General features: G+C 39.9%; 1 protein-coding gene across 2 annotated transcripts; it reads right to left on the bottom strand.

The window, feature by feature from the left end:
- Positions 1 to 350: 350 nt before the first annotated feature.
- LOC149225672 (uncharacterized) lies at positions 351 to 13,165 on the bottom strand. 2 transcript variants are annotated; one of them, XM_089377256.1, is made up of 3 exons: positions 12,392 to 13,165; positions 4,153 to 4,226; positions 351 to 2,348 (listed from the first exon to the last, which is right to left on the bottom strand). In XM_089377256.1, the coding sequence occupies exon 3, from the start codon at positions 1,997 to 1,999 to the stop codon at positions 644 to 646; it is 1,356 nt and encodes a 451-aa protein (XP_089233382.1). In that variant the 5' UTR covers positions 2,000 to 2,348; positions 4,153 to 4,226; positions 12,392 to 13,165; the 3' UTR covers positions 351 to 643. The 2 variants fall into 2 exon arrangements, with proteins under 2 accessions (XP_089233382.1, XP_089233383.1); XM_089377257.1 differs by having other exon boundaries at positions 12,943 to 13,165.
- Between the last annotated feature and the right edge of the window lie 6,526 nt (positions 13,166 to 19,691).

The raw sequence follows: 19,691 nt of genomic DNA, 5'->3' as shown, positions 1-19,691 counted from the left end.
TGCCTCAGTGAAGAAGAAGCCGAAAGTATATCTACAGGACATATTATAGCAAGGTGAAGTGATTTTGAGATCTTCACGAGGCGCTGTGTCCCGTAAGCCAGGGGTGAAAACCTCATGTTCCCTACCTTCGTTAACAAGCATGCATGCCCAAGCAATGATGTTGCATCTATTCCCATAGCAAGAAAACGATGGATCCAAAGACTTCTTGCCAGAGGTGGCAAGTAATTCCAAAAGCGCCACTCCATTACCATAAACATCTCTGCCTTAGCAGACGCACCACATGTCACAGCATGTTCTTAAGTAACATACGCAAGGGCCAAAAATGCTAGTTATATCTGTTGTTGCATTAGTTTCAGAACCTCCAAGAGCATGTATACACAAGTTTATTGTCACTTCAAGCTTTCTCAAAATCAATTCTGAGCCTCGTATATTTACAGTATTTGACAGATTTAATAGACTCCAAGGTTGGAAATCATTGCCGCAATAGTATTAACTTTAATCCCGTGCTGCCATTTTATTCCACTTTCCCCACCTGACCATAGATATAGCTTGCCCTACAGTATGAATTTTGTGCACATTTAATAAAGAACGAAGCTTTGTTTCAGTCTCACGGTAATCTTAAGTAAGAATATGTTCAGACAGATCATTTCTTGTTATGAAGATTATACAATGAATTGTAAACTGTTTCCCATGCCTGTGCAGAATCCATCTGGTGCACAACTTGGGATGCATGTCGCAACTTTTCAAGGCCACGTCCTAATCGGGCTATTGTAGGCATTGCATGAGCAGATTCAACAGCACATTCTATCCCATCCCCGAAAGCTAAAAGCCCTGTACAAGCCAGAATGCTGCCACCAAAGCTTACCCAAGGAGTACCTCCAGTTGCCTTTCCATGTCTTTTACGCATGATACCATAAAAGGCTGTTCTCATAGCTGACAAGCTCGACCGTTCAGCAGCTGCTATAACACTGTGAGTTGCAGCTCGGAGCTTTTCTGCTGCAGCTGCTGTCTTCGCAGTAGCAGGAACATGAACTCCATAACCAAAGCCTATTTTCCCAGGAATAATTCCCTTAGAAGCTGGAGCTAGAAGTTTAGCAGGAGTGAAAACTTTTCCTAAGGCAACAGCTGCAGTTCTCTTTGTTTGCAGTAGGCCAAATTTCACAATAGTAGGAACTTTAAAGGTGACCATCTTCGCTATAGTTGAAACAGGAACAATTTTTGAAAATGAGGTTACACCCACAACAGTTGCTGCTCCTGCACCGACTGCTACTACAGGTTTTCCTCCAAGCACATTTCTTCTCTTTGGATCTTCCCCTTCAGAAGCATCGTCAAAAGTATCAGATAAAAAACAATTGTCAGCTAAGTCGGCCACGTCTCGGGGCAAAGAAGTATTCCGATAACTTCTAATTCCAGCGAAGCTACTGGCGTCGACAATTGCAACTACTGTTCCAAAATCTTTAGCCTGTCTTTTCAGGGCTTGGGCAAACAGAGCATGGCACTTGTCTTCATAAGGAAGCTCATAGAAGTCTGCATCTTTCGGGAGCTTTTGCTCTTGCTTAAGAGGACTACGTGCCTTAGAATTCAGAGCAACTCTGAGTCCCTCAACAGCAATCCGAAACTTGTTAACATGAGATAACACTTCGCAATCCACCTCTTTGCCTTTCTCCACCTCAAGAAGCATCTTCCGAACACAAACTAATGCCCTTTCTAGGGCAGGAAGATTGTTAAACATATCATGCAAATCTACAAGTAAGGAATAGAAAGAATGTGCAAACGCAGGAATTTGATCCACATCACGGAAGTCACAACCTGCAGAAGAAGAGGCAGAACTTGCAGTGGAAGCACAATTTGATCCCGAATCCAGTGCCAATAAATTTTGCGATGTGAAAGCCGATGAGGCTAAAGCCTTTAGGGCAGAAGAGTGAAGTGGACTGGCCAAGATATGCCTCTGTGAGCCCATGGGAACACTTGAAGCCATGTCACCTGGTGATGGTGTCATTTTTCCCAAAAGGCCACTGCCCTGAGCTAGCTCTGCTAAGGGTTTTATGGCACTTTTATTTGGTACATCCTGCTTGGAATCATGTTCACTATTGGTGCCTAATTCACCACCTTGACCGTCTCTATGTGGAGTTTCAAGAATAAAGAACAGGGAATGATTTTCTTGAGCAGCTTGTTTTGCAGCCAAAACATGACCATAAAATCCTGTTCCAAAAATTGTGCGTAAAATTTGTGAGCCAGCATAGAGTCGGTCCCAGTATAAAAATGATTATGTGAGTTTGAATTAAGAACTGAAATGCTGTGGGTTGGGCTGAAGACTTGCCACCACGACATTCCATTGCCCTCGGTGACTGGAAGGAAAAATAGCAGAGTTATGTTTATTAAAAGGTGAAAAATTCAGAAACAAGATAGTTATACTACATTAAATCAAGAGAAATGGAAGACTAATTTTTCCTTATGAGCATAGCATAAACCATAGACAAAGTGCCTTTCAACTGTGATAATTTAAAGGATGAAATCCTATTTAAGTATATTCAATAATCAAGAAACAAAACTCAGAATCTATACAGAAGCATAATAGAATAAACCCGTTATGGGCAGTTTCAGTTCCAAATAAACTCAGCCTGTATAGCTTAAGGCCAATGGGGCTCCCTCAATGTTAACGGTTATCAATATACATTTGGTTAATATCAGGCCATTGCCGCAAATTAAAATTCTTGTAGATAGAACTTCTTCAGACATGTTAACAAGTAATCACACCTGGGGCTTTCCTTGTTTTGTATTTCATTTCAAGCTTCCTTGTTTTGTATTTCAAGCTTCCTAGGGCGATCAAGCTTCCTTGTTTTGTATTTCATTTCAATCCATTTGTCTTTAACATAAGCGATGGTGTATCCACTCTCTGTGGTAATTGTTGAAATCAGATCTTAGCCAAGACGGCCATTTTAAAAAACGTATAGATACCCCTGGGCCCTCACACTGGGCCAAAGCACAGATGCTAGCTATCCTTATTTGTGTACCAAGGGAGATTTGGTATAAAATTTCTATTTTACCTAGATGAGTCAATCTTAATTTAGACCTATATTGATTGCTAATGGATTATATAATTCATTTTCATGAAAAGAGGGATAGCTGAAAGAAAATGGCCATCAAAATATTTAGTCCCATACCGTTCTTTGTGGATCAACATTTGCAAGGTGAAGAGCCTGCTTCATGGCCTCTTTTGAGGGCTTACAAATTATGGGTGCCTTCCGGGTTGTAGAGTTATGAGTGGGCATATCCAAGTCGTTATTGCTTTCAGTAATTTCTGAAGGAGGGTTAAGTGTCTCAAAGCATATTATGCCTTCAAAGTAATCATCCAACCCTAGCTTGTTAAGGACCTTTAACATGAACTTTTTCATTGTTTGTAAATATCTGTTTTACACAACAAAGTTACAAAAGGTTGAGAAGTATGTTTATATATTTCCAAATAAAACTACGACTTCATCATGTGTTATCATCATATAAAGAATTTGAAGGGATGCATATGATCTTACAATTTTCCTCTCGGGCATGCTTAATAACAAGTTCTTCAGCACAGGGTCTGGTTTAAGATTCTCATATGGAAATCCTCCATGAAAAAAGTTGTATAAGAAATATTTGATTCCAGTGGGTGAAGAAAGACACTGTTTTTTACCAAAAGCAATATATGGTATTCCAAACAACGTAAACAATGCAAGTCAAATCAATGGAATTTATTGTAATTTTTCTTTTATCAAAAACTGTTTAGCTTAAACTTAAATCTTAAACTTAAAGACTACCGATAATTGGAGTTTCCTCTAACCAGAGACAAACGCTCCAAAGGGATTAGTCGAGTCCACCATTCCCTTATTCAATGAGGGTATGGATTATGCAGTGACAACAGTTTCAATAGTTGCACTTGCTAGTCTTGAACGCACAACATTTTTGGTGCTCTCTACATCTTTTTCTTCCCATATCTCAGGCAGGGCTTCTCTAATTTTGTTGTGAATACTTTCAAGGGAAAAACATGATTCCTTTGTTCGGACTGAAGTTCACACCTGATGATGACAGTGAACACCAATATTGAATTTTGAGAAGATTGGACCAATTAAACGATCTTACAAAAGCCTCAGATCCCATTTAGAAAGATAGTCTTACCAATACAGTTTGCAGGCCTACACGCTTTCCTGGGGCTATGGGGCTATATTCCAGTGACTGTCATCAAATAAAATCTGCAAGGAAACACAATAGATTTAATAGCAACTCCTGCAATAGACGCTTTTGAAATGACCTGCATACTGTAAAGAAAAATGGATGTTGTATGGTATGCCACAAGCCAGAAATGGCTGAAGTATGTGTTTCTAAAATTTCAAAAATAAACACATATAAATGTTATTCCACGAATTCCCTAAACTCGAGTACGCCCAGAATAGGTTTTGATTTTGCTTCTGATTGGTTAATATGAGTTAAGAGTTTATTTTTCTAAATACGTAAGTCACTCCAGATCCAGAAGCATAAGTATTTGTTAAAAGTATTTTTTTTTATGATCTGAAGAGTATGGTCTACTCAACATCCAAAGGTATAAGTATTTGTCAAGAGTTAAAGCCTAACTCCTTACTGTAAATCATCAGCAGAGTTAAAACTCAGCTTCTTACACACCATTATCAACCATTTATCGGATTACTTTGGCACAAAAGCAATCTCCGTGGAAGTGCGCGTATCGACAGAAACAAACCTAAATGAGAAGAAACCCTAACAACACAATTTCAGGCCCTAGATAACAGAAATCCTCCCAAAAAAGAAGAATTCGAGCCCAGGATCGTCGAGACCGGGAATCTAAGAGAAGATCTATGGCCTAAATTATCGAAATTCGACAAAGACCGTTCAAAATTACGGTCGGCGACAATAAAATACTTGATTTCTAATAAACCCAGCCGATTAATCCTTCATAAGATGGCAAATTCCAGGGCTTTCGGCCCATTTACAGATAAATCAAAATCCACACTACATTTTCGGAACTATTCAAAGAAAAAACATGAGACCTTGAAGCTTTACCTTTCTGTGCTTATCGTTGAGCTCCTTCGTGACGGAGGCCTTGTCGTTTGACACCATTTTCAGCGCAGAATGTGGAAGAATATATTATTTACACAATAAACCGGAGTAACAGAGGAAGAAATGACCTGCATACTGTAAAGAAAAATGGATGTTGTATGGTATGCCACAAGCCAGAAATGGCTGAAGTATGTGTTTCTAAAATTTCAAAAATAAACACATATAAATGTTATTCCACGAATTCCCTAAACTCGAGTACGCCCAGAATAGGTTTTGATTTTGCTTCTGATTGGTTAATATGAGTTAAGAGTTTATTTTTCTAAATACGTAAGTCACTCCAGATCCAGAAGCATAAGTATTTGTTAAAAGTATTTTTTTTTATGATCTGAAGAGTATGGTCTACTCAACATCCAGAGGTATAAGTATTTGTCAAGAGTTAAAGCCTAACTCCTTACTGTAAATCATCAGCAGAGTTAAAACTCAGCTTCTTACACACCATTATCAACCATTTATCGGATTACTTTGGCACAAAAGCAATCTCCGTGGAAGTGCGCGTATCGACAGAAACAAACCTAAATGAGAAGAAACCCTAACAACACAATTTCAGGCCCTAGATAACAGAAATCCTCCCAAAAAAGAAGAATTCGAGCCCAGGATCGTCGAGACCGGGAATCTAAGAGAAGATCTATGGCCTAAATTATCGAAATTCGACAAAGACCGTTCAAAATTACGGTCGGCGACAATAAAATACTTGATTTCTAATAAACCCAGCCGATTAATCCTTCATAAGATGGCAAATTCCAGGGCTTTCGGCCCATTTACAGATAAATCAAAATCCACACTACATTTTCGGAACTATTCAAAGAAAAAACATGAGACCTTGAAGCTTTACCTTTCTGTGCTTATCGTTGAGCTCCTTCGTGACGGAGGCCTTGTCGTTTGACACCATTTTCAGCGCAGAATGTGGAAGAATATATTATTTACACAATAAACCGGAGTAACAGAGGAAGAAATATCGGTATGTGGAATGGCTATTGGCACTCCGCGCTCTTCATTACCCCGACCGTCTCAGTGACATTTTTGATCGACGGTTCTGGTGTTTGTAATCGTCTAACATTTCATCGTACGGCGTCAGAGGAGGACACGTAGGCAAAATGGGGGATCGATCTCAGAGGGAAACGCCTTACGGCGTAAATATATACAAATAATAACATAAATTGTTCATATAGTTGAAAAAAAAACAATAATGCCTATAGCCGTCGAATGATCATGGCATATCATTCGGAATTTGCCCCAACCAGTTCAATGAAGGGCCGATGGAAGTACTGATAGGTCTCCAAGTCTCGAAATTCTTGAATTATCCACTGCCCCTTGTGTTGTTGCGTGGCCTCCTTGGAAAGAATGTCAACGATCGAATTCGTTTCCCTGTATATATGCGAGCATACAATAAAATCAAAATGTGATTTTAAAGTGATGACTTCATCCAGTAAACCCTTGAGTGTGTGCACGTGACAATGAGATGCAGAATTGATCCAATTTATAACAAGATTTGAGTCCCCAAAGATCTGAATCCTGTTGTAGTTTTGTTCCAGTGCAAAAATGAGAAGGTGTCTGAGACTGTTGAGTTCAACAAAATTGTTGGTGCCTCTCCCCAATCCCATTTTGAGCTTGAAAAATGTGATTTAGTAATGTGAAGTACAACTCCACCCCCACATCCAGTATCCTGAGCCGACCCATCAAAATATGCCCAAGGGAAGTTCTTATCAATAACTTCAGGAGTGATGGACGCAGATGGGTTTTGTTGCCAGTTCCTCAGGAATCAAGTGATATAATGCAACAATGTGATTGCATGTAGCTGTCCATTGGATGGGAGCATCCTGAAAAATAGATCGATTCCTGACCAGCCAAATACCCCAGCAAACTAGCAGAGGGAGATTCCTGATTTTCTGTGATGCTGCAGAATTCCACCAAGATTGCCAAGCAATTGATAGATGAGTCCCATTCCATCTGTGCATGATGTTAAGGGAACTATAAATCTGTAGCCACACCTGACTTGTCACTGGACAATGTAGGAATAGATGATCAATATCTTCGGCTTGGTCTTTGCAAAGACAACATTGAGATGGACCATGAAAGGCGCGATGATTTAGGTTATCGTCAGTGGGCGCTCTGTTTGATAGTATACACCACATGAATAGACGAGCTTTTGTGGTGCCTTAAGCTTCCATAGCAGTCACCACCACCAAATCGCCTCCACCGGTTCCTGTGCTGATATGAGAGAAGTGTATCCATCCCGGGGGGTGTATCGACTGTGTGATGCTGCAACCCAAATGATTTCATCCTCCCGAACAATAATCCTAATATGAGATTCTTCAAGTGCCCCAATGAAATGGTTCCAATCCATGCTCCACCTCTCCAGTATCCTGAGGTCCTGTGCATTTAACCATTTCTGAGAGATCCAAGATGTGTTCCTACCGTCTGCAATATGTGAGAGTTGTGTGATACCATCCAGTGCAAGTAATTGTCTGAGCTCCAGTGGTAGGATGTGTGCATTGCCACATCCCGACCAAGCATCAATGCCTAGTCAAACCAACTCACCATTTCCAACTCGCCATGCCAATCCTCGCTTAATGACATTTATGGAGTGTGTGATAGCTTTCCAAATGATGGAGGATCCAATAATTCCCTAGATCGGCCTATGAATCCAATCCATTACTGATAGAGGGTGTATATATTTATAATAAACCACCTCTTTCCATAAACTATTAGATGTAATAATCTTCCACCCCATCTTCGCTGCAAGTGCCTTTGCAAATAAGTTCAGATCCTTAATACCCCATCCTCCCCATTTTTTTGGTTTTCCAATTCTTTCCCATTTAACCCAAGCAAAATTCCTCCCAACATTTTTCCCTCTCCATAAGAATCTACAACAAATTTGTTGTATTATGTTGATGATGCCTTTTGGAATCTAGGCAAGCGCCATCCAATATACTGGGATGGCCTCCAAAACAAATTTTATAAGAGTTAGTCTGCCCACTCTAGAAAGCCATCTCTGCTGCCATATGTTGATGCGCCCTTCGATTTTTGCAATAAGCCATGTCCAGTCCGCTATGCGATAATCATTTGGCTTGAGCCTGAAGCCAAGGTACTTGAGTCCTGCCTCCATTTCTTGCCTAACGAATTGAAAATGATGAAGTGCATGTCTTTTCTCATTTTGTAAACAGGACACCAGCATAATGGTGGATTTGTTGTAGTTGGGCTCCATACCTGTAGCTTTACAAAACAGGGATAGAATATTCTTGAAGCAAGTGGTATCACAGATAGAACCATCTAAAAAAATAAGTACATCATCTACAAATAATAGATGCGATAGATAGGAGACATCTGTCATCTTGACACCACCTAATGACCCTTCAGCACGAGCTTTTGATATAAGTCTACTTAAACCTTCCATGATTAGGAGGAATAATAGGGGTGATAAAGGACACCCTGTCTCAGTCCACGTTCAACATGGAAAAAATCGGATGCAACCCCATTAATGAGTATGTTATATGATGCAGATGTGAAACAACACATAATCCATTTAATGAATGAGTGAGGAAAGCCAATATGGGTCAGAATAAGCTGAAGGTAAGTCCAACTAGCTCTGTCAAATGATTTTGATAGGTCAATCTTGAGTATGATACTCTTAGAATTCTTGAGCTTAATAGAGTGGATCCCTTCTTGTGCAGTCCCAATGGCTTCATGAATTTGGTGGTGATTGAGAAATGCAAATTGTTCCTTGGAAATCATCTTGGATAAAATAGGCTTGATACGAATTGCAATAATTTTTGATATAATTTTGTATATGCAATTACATAAGGATATAGGATGATAATCATCAAATGATTGAGGGTTATCAACTTTGGGTATGAGAGCAATAAAAGTTGAATTGAACCCCTCGTGCATCTGCCCCAAAAGTCTGCATTCCTCAATTGCAATTAGGATATCAACACCAATATGCTCAAAGAAGGTAAGGTAGAATTCCATAGGCCATCCGTCTGGTCCCGGGATTTTATCTCTTTTAAACCACTTCAGAACAACTTCGATCTCCCCCAAAGTAACTGGCTCGTTTAGTGTCTCTATATCCTCTGCCTCTACAAATCTAGGCAATGTCCTTGCAATGCAGAGTACCTCTGCAATGGTAGCTTCTCTAGGCGCCCTGAACATTTGGGAGAAATGTCTAATACCCATGTCGGAAAGCTGATTGAAAGTATTGGCTTCCCTTCCAGTATGGTCTCTTAGAGTCCAAATTGTATTACTCAGTTTCCACCCCCTGGCACATTGTTGAAAGAATTTCGAATTTTCATCCCCAACCTTTAGCCATATAGCTATTCTCTTCAATCTCCATGTCTCCTCTTGTTGTCTCAGGAGGCAAATCTTTTATGTTTCCAACCTTATCAGGTGTTCCTTACTTTCCATAGATGAATAACTAGCAATACCAGAGCCCTCCATCTCCAATATGTCAGATTCAATTTTCAGAATAGTAGCCTCATCCCTTTTCTTTTTATCTTTATCCCAACTTATAGTCCTGAGTTTAATTCGGGCTAAATTGCTGGAAATCACCACAGCTGGTGTGGAGTTGTTGTCTTGTCCACAGTGAATCTAGGATTCCATAACTATTTTGTGAAAGTCTTCTTCTACAAGCCATGTCGAGTTAAATTTGAAAGGGGAATTTGGCTTGTAATTGGAATTCATAATTTCCAAATAAATCGGGGAGTGGTCAGATATACCCCCCGATCCCACCCATTGTCTAATTCTGTCTAGCTTCTCCACCAGAGGTGCTTTAATAATAAAACGATCCAATCTTCTAGCTAGTGCATCCTCGCCTAGTTCTCCTATTCCGCCAAGTTGGCAGAATCTTGGTCGAGTCAATGTTCATGAGGTTATTGTAGTCCAACAGGTGTTCAAAGTATTCCGTCAAGGGGTCAGTCTGTGCCCTATTACCCCATGATTTGGCATGACCCAAGGAGAAGTTCAAGTCTCCTCCTATGATGATATTTTCATTATTCATAAAAGATGTAGACATCAACTTATCCCAAAAACCCTCCCTATTATGACAAGGTCCATATATATTTATCAATCTGAGTGGTACATCAATTTCAGTGGTTGTTATGTCAACCCCCAATAATCCTTCACCACCCCAAATATTGTTGATCTTGATAGTCTTGTTATTGAAACCCAAGGCGCATCCCCCAGATCTCCCTCTCACATCTAGAGTATGGAAAATCTAGCCCGGGAGAATGTTCGACAAAATAGTGTTGATAATGCCCCCTTCTCCCAATGTCTGTTGTAGCTGTAAAATGTCAATCCTAACTGAGCCTAATGGTTTTCTGAGCGCCAGTTTCTTGTCCGGGTTGGAAAAACCCATGCAATTGAAAGAAATGCACTTCATGGGGTAACCCAATCAGGGTTTCCTTGTGCTCTAATAACCCGGTCAATAGAAATCTGAATACCAGTCGCCACCTCGATACCCACCCTTTGGATGACTTTAGAAATATTGGATTATCTACCCCTAGGCAATTTCTGAGCTCTAGTGGGGGGGTCCTCTCCCAGTCTAAAAGTGAGGGGTCTGGGGTGGGCCTGAGATCTGAGGTTGTACCTATGAGAGCTATTGCTAGAAGAATCCTCCCTATCAGGAAGAATTGAGAGAGAATCCAAGGTAATGGTAGGTGCAGTAACCAGATCAGTGGGGGGAGCCGATGCAACAAGACAATTAATGGGACTCAATTTACATGCATCTAAACCCAAACCCGAAGCTGCTAAAGATAACATAGCAATGCTAGAATTCATAAAATTATGAGAAGAGGGAGGAGAGGAATTAAGAGTACCCAATATCATTTCAGGTCCCTTTGAGCGTGATCGAGTGACCCGAGCATCAGGAGTCCGGGTGCCCGCATGATGAAGATCCTCCACAACCACCCTCCGCCTCCTCTGGGGTTCCGCTGTTATGTTTTGCTCAGAGGTCGAATCAACATCCGTTTGAGTCTGAGTACCAGTAGTAACAAGTCTTCTCAGGGGCTTGATATGCACATTTGTAATCAACGGACAATCCCTATACAAGTGCCCCACCTCATGACACCTTTTGCACCAGAATGGGATCCCTTCATAATCGAGGATTTACCATCTTATTATCTCCCAGAATTGTAGCCGATAACTTTCAACTAAACCCTCTCTAGTATCTAGGTGTACTAGAATCCTAGTAATGGCTAAACTGTTAGTTTCCATATATGATCTATCATGGTCGAGATAGATGCCTAGGTCATCCCCAATGCACTTGAAGACCTCTTCCGACCAAAATTGTAGCGGCAATTCGGGGAGTCTAACCCATATTGGACCCACCCCCAATTTCTCTTTCTCTGGGTCGAATAGTGGCGACCACCTCTTGAGGAGAACCAGAGTCATCTCGATATGCCAATATTTGGATAGGACCCAATTGGCTTGGTCTGGTTGTGCAAAAATAAGTGCAAACCAACCTCTCGTCATGGTAAGAACAACCGACAGCTAGTCTAACAAGTGACTCCAGATTTCCACTGTCCATCGCTTCAACCAAGCAGGGGTATAATTCCGGCCTCTAACCCTGCCGACAATCACAGTGCTCTTAGTGAGGGCTGCTTGTGCCATACTGATTCCTTCTCCAAATACCAACAAACGCCCCCGCTCACACACCTTGGTACATTTTGATTTTTTCTTTCCCCCTGACCTCTGAGAGTGGTCTACCAGGTTTTGATCATTCTCCGTAGGCTGATACTCATCTGAGTCCGAAGCTCTGGTGTCCTCATTACCTTGTTCCTGACGAGGAATTCCAACAAAACACCCTGATGTGCGCGCCACGAGAGGAGGTCTCGAGCCTTGGGGGTCGGCTCTTGTTAAGCCTTGTATGTTATGCCCTGAGTTGAAAAAACCATATGTGTCGGCCCCATAATCGCTCGTGCCCCCACCCGCCACGAACGACGCACCCTGTACATTTGTCTCCTGTCCCTGTTGCTCGAGTTCCCAATATTGTAGCTCCAATGGCGATGGAATATGCAGAATCGGGTGAGCCTAGTCCTTCTATAGCTGTAGAAATTCCGCATTCACAGTCGAGCTCGGGTGAGTAAACCCTAGGGCATTTAAGGAACCCTCCACATCAACCAGCTCTGAAATATAAGCATCAACCTGGACTTCTGGTTCATGGGGTGGCTCTGGTGAAACCCCAGTTGGTTGTTGATGTGGCTCCTCCACCCATATTTGGGAAGCCTCCATTGTATCTGAGGAATAATCAACAAGTTCCTCGTCCATGCAAAAACGACATTCTCACTCTCACCGTTTCATTGTCCCTATGCTCTATTGTGCACAACATCCTCTGACAGACACTGGCCCAGTTGTTCCACCGACTACCTCCATCGTTCGATCCCCTAGTCTGTTGACCCGGCTATTTCGTGTGACCAAGTGAGGTTCCAATACGCTGTGGTCAAATAAACCTGAAGTTTCATGCCTTGTCTGCCAGCGGCATTGACGTTTCTCCTCACACTTCTTCCACTCTCGGATTCAGGGGAATCCCCATTTTCGCACCCATCCTATAAGATGTTATATCAACACATATACTTGTGATAGTACTTGTCAATGAAGTCTTAACCATCCTTGTTCCTTACTTTTCATTACCTTTATTGAATCTAAAAAAAAGGATATTGCCCTCCTTCACCTGTAAGTTTTTTTTGATAGAAAATCAACTTGTTTGTTTCAGGCTCTCTCAGAATATGTTGGAAGAAAAGGCCCTGAGAATATGTTGGAAGAAAATATTTTGGAAGCAACCTTTAAGATCAAGAATGTGATCTATCCAAGACTTTAGATATATGATATTCAACTGACTCTTACTTGCCATCCAGTTGATCACACACTTTGAGTCCCGGAATGATTACAGAGAAGTTAGCTTCAAAGAGACTGCAAAGAACAAGAGAGCACTAGCTGCTACCAATCTCTGCTTTAGTGTTTGTGCTTTTACCAACATTCAACCATATATAATATGAGACATTGTCTGGAAAAGCAATGAAGGCTCCCTCGCCACAAACCCCATCCTGGAGTTGGGAGGAAAAAGAAAAGAGCATGCTTTGGACTGCTTTTTAAGCTTGAAATATTCTGAAAAGAAACCCACGATCTGACCAAGAATTCTATTGATATCATTTGATCTGCCTTCAAAGATCAACGTATTACGAACTTTCCAAATGCCCCAACAATAAAGATGGGGAAGGCTTTGTAATTTCCCTTGTCGCGTTCCCACCACAACAAGCAATGGTCCAAAGGCGAGATAGACCCAAATTCCTATAAATTAAGAGCACCATGAACCTCTAACCAAAGGACCTTAGAAAAAAAAACACAGGTAAAGAATAAGTGGCTGACAAATTCTTCGAATTTAAGACAAAAAGCACATACATTTGACCCTTATAAACCTTTTTTATAAACGTTATAGGGAAGATATATTGTAATCACTTTATAGTCAAATAAACATTACTTTTTGTTTCATAATTTTTTTCTTAAATTTTTTAAAGTTTTTAAAAATTTATTATATTAAATCGATTTTTCTTAAAATTAAAATTATTTTTAAAATTTGTGAAATTCAAAAAATCTATTTTCTAATTTATTGTTTTTTTATGGGGGTTTATTTTCAAATTATCAAGGCATAAAAATAACTTATAAAATATAAATTTAAAAAACATATAAAAATAACGTGTAGTGTAATTATATGTACATACTTTTTTAATTTAATATTCTTTTATACCTGGAATATTGTTTTATTTTTTTGATTTTCTATTCCATTATTTCCAAAGACAAGTGTAATTTATATATAAATAATAATTATCTGCTTTGTACAAAATGCGGTAATTGTTTGTACCAAGGTCGTTCGGCCTTTCATTTAATATTATTTTATGCATGGAATATTACAACCATCTTTAATAAATTGATTGTCAACAACTATGATTCCTAACGTCATCTTTACACCGAAATGATAAGCCACATGTTATAATTTATTTAAATTTTATATATTTCATTAAATTATTAATGTTTTATGTTAAGGTATTTTTTTTATACAATATGGAATTTGTATATAATATTTCAAAAATACATTTGGTATCAAGTTATTATTCTTTTTACAAAGGACAATCTTTTTCGGTACTTTTTTCAAAAATGTTAAATATGTTATAGTTAAAAAATATATAATTAATAAAAAAAATTAATATCATTTAAGAATAAAATATATTAATATTATTTATGAATAAAATATATTAATATTATTTTAATTCAAAATAATTTATATTAACTTTGTATATAAAAAGAGGAATACTTAAAATTAATGTTCCACTAAATATGTATATAAAGAGAGGTATAGCTAAAACAAATGTAGTAATATGATTTTTTTCCGGCACTAAGAAGGTGGAAGATGAAAAGCATTTCTTTTCTTGACTCTTACTCACATCCATTCTCAATTCCCTAACATCTGCCACACTTCCAATCTTCTTGACTTATTAAGCCAACCCAACTATAGTGATATTGTAGCACTTATTTCCCTTCTCTTTGATCATAGAAACAAGATTTTGAAGAATCACAATTAAATTATTTTTCTTTTCTTGGGGTTTGATAGGTCACATTGGTCTTAGTGGACTTTAATCATCATCATCATCATCATCATTATCAATATATATATATATATATATATATATATATATATATATATATATATATATATATTTATCAAGTAAGAGTAGGACCTTCTATTAATCTAGCCAATGATACATAATTTACAAGTAGCCGCACCAGCTCTGTGAGAGTACAACAGGCAGCTGGTTAGGCCAAAACCCGAGCCACGCACCCAAAACCAAGAGAAGCCCGGAAAGGAAAACCGGGGATTTACAACCAAACACTCTGGACAAAGAGTAAGTAGAATACAAAAAGAAACTGCCAAGCACAAAAAGAAATCCTGACCGCCTTGGAAGACGGGACCATAGAATCGAGGATTACAAAAATGCCTCAAGAGACTCACCGAGGGTCCTCGGGACAGCCACCAAAGCTCAGCTAAAAACAATAGTAAGCTTAAAGTGTCGCCGACTGTACAATCCAACTGGGCCCCACACATAAACCTGTCAAGGACAGACCCAAAGAAAACTTTAGGCCAGCTCTTTAAACGTTTTCGGATCCGAGGCGCAAAACCAACATGCAGGAACAAATCTTCAATGTTGATCACCCGACGCGTATCCAATGGTCTACGCGGATATTGGGTGGTCAAATAGCGCGAGGAATAACCACCTGATGAGAGCGGTATTCTCTCACCTTTCGCTGCTACGTGTCGCACAAGGAATGGAAACAGAGCCTTGCCTCAAAAAACTAGATACCGTTTGAACCCCGCCCAATAAACCACTTGTGGTTTTAGCATCGAATGCCCCGCAGACAATCTTGCGCGCACTTTCACCCTGCGATAGCCGTTAATCAAGTGCAATGGACGATTCTTGTTCCTTCTTTCCAAATTCTCTGCCGAACACCCAACACCATCAAATTTTCCTCTAGTGTTTTAATTAATGGATGACCAAACCCGTGGTGCTTCCAGAGTCGGTCCTCTCGCCACTCATCCAATGGAATGCTGAGCTTTAGATTGCAGCCCAAACCTATCTCCTGAACCATTTCGATCCATCCTATTAATCCATAGCTCCATATCTTTGTCCGCCTGACAGAGACAGTCTTCCAACAATTTTCCTGGGGGTAACAACTCCCAAGCAAACTGAGAATCCCTATCCATATTGGTTACTCCTTCGTTCGCCAAACGATCTGCTAACATGTTAGCTTTCCTTTTCACATGGACAAAGCTAACTATTTTTAAGGTTTGCAGGTGGGAGTGGATACGGTGAAAGACTTGCAAAAGCCTCCAATGCTTTGATACTTTATCTGGAGAAGTACCATTATAGATTTTCTTGGCCGCTCTGATAATCAATTCCGAATCTTCTTCAGTGATAACATTATGAGAATTTGAATCCAACAGGATTTCCAAGATTTTCTCTAGTTCCATGAACTCCGTCATATTATTAGTGGCCTTTCCCAAGTGGCCATGAAAGATCTTCTTTACCTGACCCTGATCATCTCTTATAGCACCCCTAAAGCCAGCTAACCCTAGGTTTCCCTTAGAAGCTCCATCTATATTAACCTTTAGGAAACCATAAGGAGGAGGCTTCCAAATGATACTATCTGCGTTTATTTGGCTTACTCCCTTGGTTAGGCCCTGTGGGTTTATGGACTGAAGACCCAACTGAAGAATGATACTCACCTCTTGGGGCAGAGGAGGATCCTTAGGAAGTGTCCTCACCAAACTTCTATCTATGTCTTTGAGCTGCCTTAAAATTTGGCCAATTTTGTGTTGAGGCTTGCTTGCCTTGTTTTTGAAGATCAAACTATTATGCTCCTTCCAAACATTCCAGATAACAAAGCCTCGAACCAGAGTCCATGCTTTATTGATAATTTCGTTCCCTGAGAAATTCTTCCTCCAATTCTTCAAAGTATTGGATATGCTGAGGTTATCCCTATCTGTATGTCTAAAAATTGAGGCCACCCAGTCCCACACGTGGGATGTGAAAGGACAGAGGTTGAGAAGGTGATCCATCGTCTCCTCATGTGAGCCACATAGGTAACATTTGGAGGGACCAATAAATCCTTTTTTTAAGAGATTCTCCCAAGTTAAGATTTTCCTTTGATGCACTAGCCAAATGAATAGCTTTATTGTTATCCAGTAGGGTCTCTGCCATAGTTTTTTCCAGACTTGATCAGGATTCAGATAGTTAAATCCTGATACTTCCTGTTTAGCTTCTTTGAGGTTGAAGTCGCCTTCAGTGTTATTTCCCCATCTTAATTGGTCAGGTAAGGAGGATACCAGAATCCTTCTATGTTGTAGTTCCTGGGAGAGAGCATCTGCCTGGGCTTTCATAGGACTCTCATCACTGTGGCCTAGATCCTTCCACTTCCTCCATTTTCCTTCATTCCTTTCCTAGTCCCAGAAGTCTTTTACCATAAGTAAACCTTTGTTATCTGTGTCACTCTTGAGAGCTACTAATTCCTCCTTATAAAGGTTGGGTTCCTGTTGCCAGTTATCCTCCCAAAAACGTGCAAGGTTCCCTGCTCGAATTTCCCAGAAGTTGTGTTGCTGAACAATACTTTTATTTTCCCATGCAAGGTTCCAAATATGGGAGCCCTTGATTTGCCCTGACATTCTAATGTGATCCTTCTCCTGCCAATACCTGGCATATTTTTGTTTCCAAAGCTTAGCCCAGGGAGCTGTCGGCTCCTTAATCCATCTCCACCAAAGTTTGGCTCCTGAAACTTTACTGAGGGTTTCAGGGTCATGAAGCCCCAAACCACCATGGCTTTTGGGCTTGCATATCTTGTCCCAGGCAACTAAAGCCCACTTCTTTTTTTCTTCTCCTCTGCCCCACAGAAAATCCCTTTGTATGCTCCTGATTTGCTGCTTAATGCCTTTAGGAGCAGGAAGAGCTGAGAACATGAAAATGGGAATTGCCTACAAGACAGCCTGTGTGAGCACAAGGCGTCCTACCAAATTTAGTGTCCTACATGTCCACTTTCTGACCTTGTCCTGAAGTTTATTTATTAATGGCTCCCACACTTTCTTGCTTAGAGGTTTATCAGTGAGAGGTATGCCTAGATACTTGGAAGGTAGCTATTCCCTTTGAAACCCAAGAATTCTGGTAATATTTCTTTGAATAGCAATGTTAGTGTTAAAGAAAAAAACTTTGGATTTGTTGAGGCTTACCTCTGTGCTTGTTGACATAGCAAAGTCATTTAGGATGAGTTTGATTGCTCTGGCTTCCCTGATTGTGGGTATACCCTGCAGCATTGTGTCATCCACAAATTGTTGATGAGTGTTTGTTTCTCCATCCAAGGTGAGTTTGATACCCTGGATCCGGCCTCTACAAGGATGATAACATGTCTTGAATTTTGGTTTCAAATGATTGTTAGTTGTGGTCATTGGTTCTGGTTTTGTGCTTGACATGACAAGCCATTGAGCCATCAAAGTGGAAGAGTGGGGAAGAGAGGTCCCATCTCCCTTCCACTTGCAATCCAAGTGAATTAACATTTATAACTGGGAGGACCAAGGAGCTTAGAGGAGATAAAGAGGTGGATTAGAGGGCATGAATTTTGGCTTGCACAAGCAAATAAGAGGAGGATATGAAGAGACATATGTGGAAGAGGGAGAGGAAGAAGAATAATGGGAAGAGTAAGAGTAGAATGGGGAGAAAAAAGAGGAGAAAGAGGAAGAAAGTTAAGGAGAGGAACATAAGAGGGAGAATAAGAGGAGTATAGATAAATGAGGAAGAGGAAGAGGAAAGAGCGGGAGAATCAGAAGAATAAGATATAGGATGAAAAGATGAATAGGAAGAAGGAGTGGGTGAGGGATAGAAGAAGAAGAGGAAGACATATGTAAAACCTCACCCCCTTACCTTTTTTTCTAATCATGCATCTCATTGTTTTTAAATGAAAAATAAATTCCATCACAAATACCCAATCTGAAATATAAACCCTCATAACAATCCCAATCACCATCTAGTCACATCCCAAATTTCAAAATCAAAATAAATAGTTTACGCAATAAAAAAATGGAATGTTTAACCCCAAGGGTTAGCTCAATTGTTCTAGGTCTCGTTGCTAAAGCACCTTTTCATTGGGAGTTCATGGGTTCAATTCTCCTCAACACCCTCGGGGTTAGGCTCTAATTAGTTTGGCTGGGGGATGTGATCCCTTCAGGTGGATCTACCTTGATTTTCCGTGAGAAAAAAAAATGGAGTCAAATGAGATTTAAAAAAACCTAATATTATTGTGTGGTGGATCTAATAGATACAATGAAGGGCCCCTGTCGTATTCTTGAACCCTTATAATTGAAACAAAAACTAGGACTATAGATTTTACAAATTAGAAAACTAGATACAAGAGATAAGGAGGGTGGAATATGTGAAAGATACCCTTGTACTAATGATTATTAGAAGAGAGAAATCAATATTCATTTTCCTCATAAGGTGGGGCAATATTTCATTGATAAAATATCCAAATACAATAATACTCGACAAAAAACATTCCATGGCCTCCTACCTCTGTAAATATATTCTCAATACCAAAACCTTAACTATTTGTTGATCCAAAATGGATTCAGCATAGCCTCCATATCAAAAGTCTTCAAATACAGGTGAAAGTAGAATAAGTTTGAAGAGTTCGTTAAAACGAAGCCAATGGTGCAAACCGCATGCAAATCTGAGTTCAGATAAGGAAATTAGAGCTAATCAAAGATTCAGGTCAAAAGTCAATGCCCTCAGCAGGACAGGTGGCAACTCGGGAAAGAGTCATAGGCTCTTGATGATGTAAGCATAGAAGATGATGTGGTAGTTGGAGATTGGTTCGGACCATAGGCGATGGGGATTAGAAATCAAGAACGGAGATTGTCTGATCAAAGGAGGTCGACACATATCGCGTTGAAACATGCAAGCATGTTATCTTGGAAAATGGACACAATAAAATTATGAAAAAGGAGCTAAACTCTTTGAGTTCCGACAGAAGGGCGGTAAATAGTTTATCGCGTGCCC

This window comes from Pinus tabuliformis, chromosome J (assembly GCF_031772625.1).
Source record: "Pinus tabuliformis cultivar Carrire ecotype Pingquan chromosome J, CPIR1, whole genome shotgun sequence".
Lineage (NCBI taxonomy): Eukaryota > Viridiplantae > Streptophyta > Pinopsida > Pinales > Pinaceae > Pinus > Pinus tabuliformis.
The sequence above is the reverse complement of the archived record's forward strand: the minus strand, read 5'-3'. Positions and strand labels throughout refer to the sequence as shown.

Coding starts and splice junctions, on each gene's coding strand:
- LOC149225672 (XM_089377256.1), bottom strand. CDS start 1,999: ATGACACCATCACCAGGTGACATGGCTTCAAGTGTTCCCATGGGCTCA.